This window comes from Cryptotermes secundus, unplaced genomic scaffold, assembly GCF_002891405.2.
Source record: "Cryptotermes secundus unplaced genomic scaffold, Csec_1.0 scaffold1324, whole genome shotgun sequence".
Lineage (NCBI taxonomy): Eukaryota > Metazoa > Arthropoda > Insecta > Blattodea > Kalotermitidae > Cryptotermes > Cryptotermes secundus.
This window is the reverse complement of record NW_019718633.1, coordinates 138,033-150,609: the sequence shown is the minus strand read 5'-3', so window position 1 is coordinate 150,609 and position 12,577 is coordinate 138,033. Positions and strand designations below refer to the sequence as shown.

Sequence of the window (12,577 nt, the reverse complement as noted above, 5' to 3'; positions counted from 1 at the left end):
TTATTTATAGGAAGAAACCTACGTTTTTTCGAACATATTGTGTATGGATGATTACGCACTCCAACGGCCGACCTTGAGTTGAGGAGTTGCGAGAATTGCCGTGTGTGGCGCTCCTATAGCTTCCCATTCGCACGTTCCTTCGTGGCCCCAGCTGTGATGACACGCAGTGTTACGAATGCCACGTGTATCGCTGTTCTGTGTCGTTTTAATACCAGTGGATATCCATCAGTCGCTGTCGAAACCACAAAACAAGAGAAAAGTGGACTTGGAATGTCGTGCTTTTAAGGCAGAGTGGAGTGAGAATTATTTTGTTACTGAATTAGATGGCAAAGCATTGTGTTTATTGTGCAGTGATACTATAGCTGTACTAAAAGAGTACAATATACGTCGGCATTACCAGACTAAGCATTCGGCACAGTATTCCCAACTCACAGGGAAGGAACGATCACAAAAATTAGAAACTTTGAAACGGAGTATTTCATTACAACGCAGTTTCTTCACGAAAATGAAAAATGAAAATAAGGCTGCAAGTAAAGTAAGTCTACGAGTAGCTCATTTGTTAGCCAAGGAAGGAAAACCCTTTACTGATGGTGAGTTAATTAAATCATGTTTGATTGTAGCAGTTGAAGAAATGTGTCCAGAGAAAATGAATTTATTTAATAATATCAGCCTTTCCGCTAGAACAGTTGCCCGAAGAGTTGAGGACATTGGTAGCAACATCACTAACCAATTAATTAACAAGGCAAATGATTTCGAGTGGTTTTCCTTAGCTCTTGATGAGTCGACAGACATTACAGATACTGCTCAATTGCTGCTGTTTATTCGAGGAGTCAATGCTGACTTTGAAGTGACTGAAGAATTAGCTTCTATGAATAGTCTGCGTGGAACAACTACAGGCGAAGACATTTTCAAGGAAGTTGAGGAAATATTAACCAAGTACAATCTGAAGTCGAATCAGCTAAAATGTGTGACAACTGATGGTGGTAAAAATATGTCTGGAACAGGTAAAGGCTTAGTTGGAAGCATTTACACAGCTTGTGAAAATGCAAGGTGTACAAGGCCTATGGTTATTCATTGTATCATTCACCAGCATGTACTTTGTGGCAAATATCTTAATCTGTCGTGTGTTTTAGAACCAGTCGTGTCAACGGTGAACTTCATTCGTTCTCGTGGGCTGAACCATCGTCAGTTCCGTGATTTTCCGTCAAAAGTGGAAGCCGAATATCCTGACTTACCCTACCACACAGCAGTTCGATGGCTCAGCAGTGGTAAAGTTTTATTAAGATTTTTTGAACTCAGAGCAGAGATTGAAATTTTTCTCAATGAGAAAAAACACCCTCAACCACTATTATCGAACACTGAATGGCTTTGGAAATTAGCTTCTGCTGCTGATATCATGGGATTTCTTAATGGATTGAACTTGAAGCTACAAGGCAAAACAGTGCTAATATGTGAAACTTATACTGCGGTAAAATCATTTCGACGACAACTGGCTTTGATTGAGTCACAAATCATGTCAAGCTGTGTCGTGCATTTCCTATGCTGCCAAACATTAAAAGAAGAAGTGGATTCCCCATTCCCGCACGAATTTGCAGGTGATATATTTTCTGAGCTCAAAAAACAGTTCCAGCAACGTTTTTCGGATATTGATGCAAGTGCGGTAGATATTTCCAGATTTGAAAATCCATTTAACTGTACAATTGAGGAACTTTCACCTAACCTTCAATTGGAAGTGATTAATCTGCAGTGTGATAATATGCTAAAAGGCAAATTCCAAGAGAACACTCTAACAGAATTCTATAAGTGTCTTCCAAGTGATGAATATGGTGAATTAAGATCATATGCTCGAGGTTTGATCTCTGTATTTGGTAGTACTTACCTGTGTGAAGAGACATTTTCAAAGATGAAATATGTAAAATCTCAATACAGGTCAGCATTAACAGACGAACATTTGCAATCAATTATGATGATAGGGAGTACTAACTTTGACCCCCAATTTGAAGAAATGTTATCTAAAAAAAAAAATTCATTCATCCCATTAGTAGCCTAAAGCTGTGTTTCAATCAATGATTGTAGTTCCTTTTGTATTTTTATTATGTTACATTTTCACAAGTAAATTTGTGAAAACTTCAGTTTTATCCTGTTATTTTAACTGTACCGACCTTTAAAGATCCTCGAGTTTACCTCTTGGCCCTCAGAGTGTAATGTATTTTATATTTGGCCCTTTACGAAAAATCTTTGCCGACCCCAGATTTAGACAATCGGCTCATAGATGGTGTTAAGATTGTCAGTCCTACGCGCCTGCGCCCTTTACCCCCAAGAATATTTCTGGTACCCATTTATGTTAGAGTCTGAGTCGACCCCAGGGCCATAGTGCGGCTGGAAGGATGAGGTCAATTGAAAACAATTCAATGACCTCTTCGGAATTCCATCCCGTGATCTTCTGGCTTGTAGCATAGTGCTTCAACCAACTACGCTGTCGTGACCCAAGATGTTGGCTGGTCGACTGAATTACGTTGGCCGAGCGGTAGCGTAATAATTCAGTGATGATGATTGTCAGTTGGCTGCCTGAGCGTGTATTCCAACCACAAAGAGCAAATACTCGCTACAGATTATAGAGGATTTATTGAGACTGTGTGTATATTACATACAAGCGCTGGCGGACGTAAGCCTGGCCAGCCTTCTATTAGCTCCAACCCAGACAAAATGCTCCCTTCAACTTCTCTCTTGTTCTTAAAACCTAATCTAAACTAAGCTTGCAGCCCAATGTCTCGAGACATGAACCCTCACGCAGATCAAGTTACACCAGCGGTTGTTGAAGGATAGGTCCCAGACGAAACACTCCAGGACTCCACTAATTTATGAAAATGGCAGGGGTAGATATAACATTTTTTGTGGAAGCAGGTCAACCTCTTGACGTGCTATAAATTTTAGTAGAGGGCATGACCCCAGACATCAGACTCAAATTTCCTAAAACAACAAGGTGTTGCGAACCTTTGCAACACCTCCCCCCTTAAGATGGAAACATTTGCAAAAACAGGTGCTAATGTTTCCCAACACAAGTATAGGCTATATATACTACAGATTACAGAAACATAAATCTACCATCTACGTTTATAAGTCTTACGCACCCCTGAGTGGGTGCTTACCATTGGTACTGGATCCAATTCTGTCATCTCAAGGCTTGTTGCAGCTGGGAGCGATCGCAGGCTCTGACTGCGAGTCTCCTGGTCAAGAAATCTGTCTGTTATATTTTCATCTGATGATTTGAGTTCTCTTTGATTTATGACCGTTTGGCGTATACAGATTCTGCCACAACAGTCATCGTCCAAGAGCCTTTTCAACAAGTTACACATTTTACAGAAACAACAGATTAATAACATCATGACTACCATAGTTGTTATTCCCAGGTAGGAAAGGAATTTCAAATGATCAATTTTATGGTCTCTGTTCAGTTCAGCTTCATTTTGAATTATTAATTGTTCTACCTGGTCAACAGAGTGACTAGCGTATTTAAACGCATTTGAATGACCTAAAATATTTTTCAATGGTACGTCAGGTATGAATTTCATTGTATCGAGCTTTACTCTGGATCCTAAATGCTCACAGCAATCATAATGCAGTGTTACACTGGGAATAAAATCCTTATCGGTTCTGTTACTCGTGAAACTCATTTGGGTCTGTAATTTTGTGTTTAGCCCTAAGGCATCGCATCTGCCAAACATTGACAATACACCTGTACCTTGTAGAATTATGTCACTGGGTTCTAAATCGTTACACAAAATTGTCACCCTTTCCTTGTGTGACGTGGCAAATATCCACTTATTATGAGTAAGGGGTAACCAGGTTACATCATCAAGAGAAATGATTTTCCTTTTGCAGTCTAACGGAATTCTTGTAGTGGGCTCTAACAACCTGACCTCGCATTCCTGGTGAACATGTGTGGATTTTACAGGGAATGTCTGTTTACATACACGCCAGTCTGGCGAAATAACCTTACACTCATCTAATTCTAATTCATTCAGTTTAACATACACTTGTTTCAATGTATCTATCATGAGAAAGTCCTTTTCACTTTCAATGAAAACGAAGATATTTTCACTGTTATTAACTTTCGTGGGAAATGGAATCAGTTTGTACAAATGGTACACAGCACTGTTCACTAAGGGTATCTTCAGGACGTAACCCAAAAGATTGTTATTTAGAAACACATCAATATCAATTATGTTCATCAATACATGTTCGTAAGCCACTCTTGCAGTGTTAGGAAGGGAAAGGTCACGTGGAAGGATCGAATGGGAATCCTGAAAGGCTCTTATAATATCTCCAGGGGTGATTATTTGAGGTGATAATATTCCTTTCTGTGCAAAAATAATTGCAAATAACAACGTGTCATACCCTTCCTTCAGCTGACCAATTAAATGTTCAATGATTATCATGTGTTGATTAGTTGCAATCAAAAGAGTGGTTTGCGAAAACGCTTGGTTTGTCTTCTCCACGTTTTCATTTACTTGTTTCTGCATTGTTCTAGAGTTCTCGTTAATTTGCAGTTCATTGGCTGCAATATCGACTAATGTGTAATTTACCGTCTGCAATGTGGAACGCACAACAGTCATTTGTTCCTTGGCTACCTTTAGCATTGAAAGTTGCTCGGACTCTAATTCGCTTATTTTGTTTTGGTAATAATCAGCGTCTTCACTTGACAAAGTACCAAATAAAATTTTGGAAACTGTTCCAATAAAATTAAAAACACCTCTTTTAATTCTTTTAGCATGTGTATGCGTATTATCGGAATGAAATACCTCCTCCTCTTTATTCTTAGTAATTTCGGAAATTATGCGCCGCGTTCTATGAATTTTCAGTACGCTCTGATTCATCAGGGACAGGTCCGACTGACAGGTAGAAATGGCTTCAGGTGGCAACTCTTTACACATTGCTCCAGTCTGAGCGACAAAATCTACAAGCGTATTGTAAGTCGTCTCCAATTTCGATATGTTTACATACGTTACAAGCTTCCATTCTGAAGTGTATAGTTGCACCTGACCTATGTGATCATAGTACAGTCCGGGCGTGTCCTCATAGTTCTTGACTGTGAAGTCTACTGCGACGACGGCGACGCACGTCGCGCTCAAAATCAACAGCGTCTCGAGTCGCATGTCAAGCTGAAATTAAATGAAAAGCTTCAGTCTGTTGCTGTGCACTTTGAAGGTTCGTCTTTTTGTACCTGAACGTAATACGCAATTTACACCTGTGACTTCGACCACGGTGTACGGTCCTATCCACGGGGAAGAAAGTTTCTTAGAGCGACCTCGTCTGACATGTTGCTGTAGCAGAAGTACAAGATCACCTTCGCGGAACGTAACCGTATTTTCCTTCTGGTCATAATATCTTTTAGACACTTCCTTCGAGTTTAGTAGCGCCTTCCGCGCTACCTCATGGCTGTACTGTAGCCTCTCCTTTAAGCTGCTCACGAAGTCTTCTCTCTCGTCGTAGCTAGAGCAACTGGGACGGCGTTGTAGCAGTCCTGGCATCGAAGGCTTTCCTCCGAAAACCAACTCGAATGGACAGTATTTAGTGCTCGTATGGGGAGTCGTATTATAAACGAATGCTGCCGTTGGCAACAGTGTATCCCAATCATTCTGCTCGTGGCATATAAAATGACGCAGATATTCTGTAATTACTGCGTGCGATCTTTCGACACTGCCATTGCTCTGAGGCCTAAATGGAGTTGTATTAACTCTCGAAATTCTTAAAAGTTTGCATAAGTGCCGCATTACTTCTCCGGTGAAATTCGAGGCGCAGTCTGTGAGAATCGAACCCGGCGATCCGAACACAGTGATTACATTGTCGACTAGCGCTCTCGCTATCGTTACGGCTTCTTGATTTGGAAGCGCAATGGCTACCAGGTACTTGGATAGCTGGTCCTGGCATGTGAGAATGTACTTGTTCCCTTGTTCCGTTAAAGGCAGGGGACCCATGCAGTCCAAGCTAATCTTTTCAAAAGGGGCATACGGAGTGTCAGTAACCTCCATTGCCATCTTCGTGTAGGGAACTGTGTGCTTATTCCTCTGGCACGATGCACATTTCCTTACATAATTTTCTATGTCCCTTCGCATATTTGGCCAACTTACGTAGGGTTTCAGCCGTTCATATGTTCTTGAGATTCCCGTGTGCCCACCTATAAGAGATTCATGGTATTCTCTTATAATACTTTCTTTCTCGGAATCCGAGGGTTCGCTAAAGTTCCCAGAATATTCGGAACCGACTGTCTCATTTTTTTCGTTTGTAGCGGACCCTGCCAACTTTTGACCCCTCGATTCTGCTTCCTTGTCACCGCCCTCACTAGCATCTGCTTTGTGTATGCGAGACAAGAAATCGGCATGCGATATTGTTTTACCTGACCGGTAATGTATCGTGAAGTCATACTCTTCAAGTTTAATTCGCCATCTTAATAAACGTGAACTAGGATCCTTAACATGGAACACCCATTTAAGTGGCTTGTGGTCAGTTACAATGTTGAAATGTCTACCTAATACATATGGGCGAAACTGTTTTACAGCCCAAATAATGGCGGCCATTTCTCGGTCTGTTGTGCTATAATTTCTTTCGGACTTATTAAACGTCCTGCTAGCATATGCTATCGGGAGGTCTTTGCCTATTTCTCCCTGGCTCAGTACACAACCGGCGGCGTCGCCTGAAGCATCGGCGGTAATAATAAACGGTCGCGAAAAATCCGGGTATTGTAAGATAGGAGCCGTAACCAACAGCTCTTTCAGAGTCTGGAAGGCGTTCTGCTGTGGTTCCTTCCAGTCGTATACCGCGTCCTTCTTCAATAACTCATACAGAGGTTTTGCCACCCTACTGTAGTTGTGAATGAAACGTCTGTAATACGAGGAGAGCCCTAAAAATCCCTTCAGTTCTTTAACTGTCTTGGGTTCGGGGAAGTTTCGCACTGCCTCCGTCTTTCTAGGATCCGGCCTTAGCCCCTCGTCAGTGGCGACGTGACCAAGGAATTGAACCTCGGCCCTCAAGAACTCACACTTGAATGGCTCAATCTTCAATTTGCTTTCGCGGAATCTCTGAAATAGTTCCCTCAATCTCTCATTGTGAGATTCCAGCGAATCTGCTGTAATAATAACATCATCCATATAGCAAAAACACCTTAATCCGTTCATTCCGGCGAGTACGGAATTCATAAGAGATTGAAATGTAGACGGCGCGGATTTCAGGCCCATGGGGAGACGAACAAATTCAAAATGACCCGCGGGTGTACTGAAAGCAGTTTTCGCGCGGTCCTTCTCTGCTAGTTCAACCTGATAATACCCCGAGGCAAGGTCAACTGTAGAGAAATATTTTGCTTTACCCAGCTGATCCAAAATATCAGTGATGTTCGGCAGCGGGTAAGCATCTCCGACTGTCCATTCATTCAGTTTCCTGAAATCAATCACTACGCGCCATTTTACCTTTCCTGAGGCATCTGCCTTTTTCGGCACTAACAACAATGGGCTATTGAAAGCGCTTCTGGAGGGCGCTATAATTCCGTCATCCAATAACTTGTTAATCTGCCTATTTACTTCCTCCTTGTGAGCTTCCGGTAATCGGTAAGGGCGAACGTTTATCGCTCTGTTTTCATCCAAGGCTGGAGTGGGAATTGAATGTTTAATTAGGTCAGTGTGCGACAGTTTATCCCCTTCCAAGTAAAAGATATCATGGAAATCCTCGCAGATTTCCAGAATAGATTTCTTGTTACTCTCTGCCATGTGGTCTGTCCTAATTAGTTCTCTGACCCGTTTCTTGCGAGATAACACACTTTCGTTATTATCATGAATTTGGGAATTGATTTTTCGCACACTGATTTGTTCACTCCACTTCGTGGCAGTGAGCGTCAAATCCCTTATCTCCATGGCTTCCTCTGTGGAATTCAGAATGCTCACTATAGCCTTATTTCTGTTGACTTGCGACAGGGAACTGGCTACATACACACCTGGATAAATTTCTTGTTTATCCACAATTCCTAGTCCGGTATCCAAGTCAACTGTAACCGCTGCGATTGTCTCCGTTCGCGGTTTCAAAATGATAGGCTCGTCGTTTCTCCGACAAAAGTTATAACGGTGCCCGTTAATATCCACATATCCTTCCCTGTTGTTGATTACCGAATCCTTCAGGATATCTCGGCCTATTAAGCCATCTTCTGTCAACTGTATTTCCTCAGGCGCTACCTGGAATTTATACGTGCGATCATGGAGGGTTAAGTTCACGCTCCCAAGTGTGTTAATCGAACCTACTGTTATTCCGGCAATTTCATATTGCTTATCTGTATGAATGGGAACATCATCTGGTATCAACCCTCGCTTTATCACGGATATTTGTGCCCCCGTGTCGACTAACATCCTCAATGGTTGATCTATGCCAGCCACGGTAATGAGAATACTACCATCATGGTTTTCCTCAGTTTCACACCCTGTGGCGCAAACCCGTTCGCTATCGCTGTTCACGCGCATTTCACGTGAGGTCGTTTTGACCCGTAAATCCTCACCTTCGGAGTTGAAAACTCCCTTCGATGCACTGGTTTTACCACAGGCACTCTCAGTGCTGGCGGAATTACTAACATCTACAAATTTCCGTTTCTTTTCGTCTAATCTACTGACATTCTGATCGGCATAGCTGCCACTCATAGCCCCGAGGACGAGCTCCTCTTCCCGGCCTTCAGTCGACCTTCGACAAGGCGGATCACAACCAACGGCCGACCGTGGTCGTGGTTTGGCTAAATTAACATACATATCTGAACCTAAGTCAGTTAGATTATCGGCGTCTGGAAACTCACGGCAACTGTTTGTCTTGGCAAACACATTCCGTTTGTTTCCCGCTACTATCGCAAACTTCCCATCTGCGCGTTCTCTAGCTCTGCGGTTTTCATTTCCAGAAAAGTTTCCATGTCGCTTTTTCTTTTTCCAACATGTATATGCGACATGACCTGGCATATTACAAAAATTACAAACTTTCTCTGCAGGAGCTGCCACTTTCACCTCTTTCGATCTGCCAGTCAGGAAGCATTGTGATTCCCTATGACCGAAACGTCGGCAGTTATTGCAACGCACATCCTTACTTCGGTCATTGTACTGAGATACGCTATGTACCTTTTCTTTAGCAGAAAGTAATGCGCTTTCTTCCTCAGTACCTATCTCAGCGGCTTCTGTAATATGTGTAGGGTTCCTAGCACGAACTACGGTCTGTATTCGTTCATTCGCTAGCCCCTGTATGAAACATGCCTTTCCTAACTGTGATACCAACTTTGTGATACCGCACATTTCAGATGAAGACGCGCCTTCTATAGCCGCGTCTCTGAAATCTGAACCCAATTGGTCAAGCCTACTGCACCATGCAGCTACTGTTTCATGTTTGGCTTGTCGGGCATTGAACATGGCGCAAGCGTAAAAATCTAATGTTCTCCTAGTAGCATAATGCTCCTTCAAAATGGCCTTAACACTAGCCCAATCATCGGCATCTTGCCGAACAAGTAATTTTGCCTTCGCCTCGCCTGTTATACGCATGCGTACATACTTGTAAAATAAAGCATATTTATCTGGGTTAATTAGCCCAAAAGCTGCATCGACGTTTTCGCAAAACTCTTTCAATTTGCGTTTGTCGCCGCTAAACGGTTCAGCTACCAATTTGAAAGCATCACTGACACTTATATATTCGTCAGCCATTTTTTTTTTCAGATATACAGACGTGGACAGGAGGAACAGGTGAGCAAGAGTGACTTACCTTGTGCACTAGATTGCTCCCGCCTCCAATGGTTGTCTTCACGCCTCGCTTGCCTCTCAAGTGAAGCTGGACACCCCCTCTGGCAACGCAGACTCGGATGCCGACTATTGGCCAGTCTAACGGCGTCACGTCTACAACAGCTCAGTACCTCCACCGGACAGGTACCTATTTGCCCGCGTCCTGGAATGACGTCCCGTTCTTGGAATCGCCCTGGTACCGCACAGCAATGGGAAACCACCTTCGTCGGATAGACGCCTTCTTGGAAGCGTCGTAAACCGGCGTCCTCGCGTCGGAAATCGTCCTGGTGATGACTTCCTTCGGGAATGGCCCACTCTCTTAATCACGTACACCAGTTGCCAGTCCTCCACTCTGCTAATGTCGATAGCGCGCTTGGTCGCTACCGGTCATCTTGCTGGTCGTGCTCAAAGGGTTTTTCCTCTATCTGTATTGGTTAAAATCTGCAGAATTCTTTCACTTCACCGATTTGCAACTACACGCAGAATTCTTTCACTTCACAGATTTGCAACTACACGCAGAATTCTTTCATTTCACAGATTTGCGACTACACGCAGAATTATTTCATTTCACAGATTTGCAACTACACGCAGAATTGTTTCATTTCACAGATTTGCAACCCCACACGCAGAATTCTTTCATTTCACAGATTTGCAACCCCACACCTGACACCAGATTTTTCTCTCCTCTGTCGTGACCCAAGATGTTGGCTGGTCGACTGAATTACGTTGGCCGAGCGGTAGCGTAATAACTCAGTGATGATGATTGTCAGTTGGCTGCCTGAGCGTGTATTCCAACCACAAAGAGCAAATACTCACTACAGATTATAGAGGATTTATTGAGATTGTGTGTATATTACATACAAGCGCTGGCGGACGTAAGCCTGGCCAGCCTTCTCCTAGCTCCAACCCAGACAAAATGCTCCCTTCAACTTCTCTCTTGTTCTTAAAACCTAAATCTAAACTAAACTTGCAGCCCAATGTCTCGAGACATGAACCCTCACGCAGATCAAGTTACACCAGCGGTTGTTGAAGGATAGGTCCCAGACGAAACACTCCAGGACTCCACTAATTTATGAAAATGGCAGGGGTAGATATAACATTTTTTGTGGAAGCAGGTCAACCTCTTGACGTGCTATAAATTTTAGTAGAGGGCATGATCCCAGACATCAGACTCAAAGTTCCTAAAACTACAAGGGGTTGCGAACCTTTGCAACAACGCTACCGCGTGTCACCTCTAAATTGATTATTTAATAACTATTATGAATTATGTACTCATCTATCTCTGTCTTCCAAGTCACCCCCTCCATTCATAGTTCCCCAAGTATAATATTTACATACTCAGCATGATGAGATTTTCGTAGAATTGATCACCATAAAAGAGACCTGTACAATTGCCGAATAATACAAATATGTAACTCATTATAAGACATGTCCTATTTTTTTTTCATTTTCTTCTTAGTTCATTTCTGTTAGGTCGAAATATTCCATTCAGCACTTGTTCTCGCACAACCCTAATCTTAGGTTCGAGTTCAACTTCATTTAATTTTAAGACAGGCAGAATTATGGTTTTGTAGGGCACATAACTTATTCTAATCGTTTGTTTTTGGATCGGAGTAGGAATAAATGATAAAAGTTTCCAAAATGAATATTCTACGGATCAGAACTTAGTCAAAATAAATCCACTAATATATGACGACATTTAACAGAGGGATTGAGAAAATCAATAAATGTAGTATAGGAGATCTGATGGAATCCGTTTTCTTTCGATAGATATGAAATGTGGATTTCAAAACTTACACAGAAAACGCCATCGGTGCGTTTATATAAGCCCGTGATTTCTCAAAGTGTGACTGGTGTCTCTCCAAGGGGTAGCGATTTACTTCAAGCGGGATCGTTGAGTCCTCAATTAAAGTAAAGAAGTAAAGCTATCCATGTACCAGGCCAAGAAGGCCCATACGATTGTGAGACGTTGAGGGTCCCACATTATCTAGACAATCGGCTCAAAGATGGAGGAAAGGTTGTCAGCCTTACGCGCCTGCCGCGCTTTACTCCCCAGGAAAATTATTTAATTAATCCCTTGTACTCAGTTCGGTTAGAGGCTGAGACGACTCCAGGGCCATAATGCGGCTGGAAGGGTTAGGTCATTAAAAAAAAAAACAATGATCTCATCGGGACCTGAAACCGTGACCTTCCGCCTTGTAGTATAGCCCCTCAACCAACTACGAAATCGCGTGCGAATTATTCAAAATACGGTATAGAATTAAGCACAGTCGTATAGTAATAATAACATAGCTGCATACAAGCAAAGTTCTACGAAGTCAGTAAGTGAAATTTAATGTAGGCGTTTTTGGAAAAGGTTTCTGCAGCCAGCGAAACACTAAGCGACTGCTTTCCTCATTATTTGGGCCCGGATTTCTGTGACATGTCATATTTTTTCCTAGGGTTTATTCCTATTTTTAAATGTAATTATGCATGTTTCCAGTCATTCTTATTGAAATCATGTCGTTTTTATTGTGCATATAAATGCATATTTTAGAGTTTTATTGGTTTTACAGCATATTTTGTCATAATTTTGAAATATGGTCATTTTTTATCAGTTTAGAAACAATTCTTTGATATAATGTAAAATTTCGGCTCATAATGTTTAGTATTACAAAATAAATTGTAATAATTTTAATAATAAATTTCTTTTAGGGCGTAATTCCCTTAAAAAACTAATCTGTCTGTAATGTCCTGGTGGCAGGGGGGCGTGGAGGTATCCCACCGCTGCCACCACTGTAATGCCCTAGCGG

At 42.2% G+C, this 12,577-nt stretch overlaps 2 protein-coding genes across 2 annotated transcripts in view; both read right to left on the bottom strand.

Moving 5' to 3' along the window:
- The window catches only part of LOC111863313 (hemicentin-1), a 232,131-nt gene that overhangs the window by 112,503 nt on the left and 107,051 nt on the right, over positions 1 to 12,577 (bottom strand). The gene's annotated exons all lie outside the window — the stretch shown is intronic.
- LOC117282240 lies at positions 3,004 to 9,939 on the bottom strand. The gene is made up of 2 exons (XM_033751096.1): positions 9,769 to 9,939; positions 3,004 to 5,162 (listed from the first exon to the last, which is right to left on the bottom strand). Exon 2 carries the CDS (start codon positions 5,154 to 5,156, stop codon positions 3,102 to 3,104), a length of 2,055 nt encoding a protein of 684 aa, XP_033606987.1. The 5' UTR covers positions 5,157 to 5,162; positions 9,769 to 9,939; the 3' UTR covers positions 3,004 to 3,101.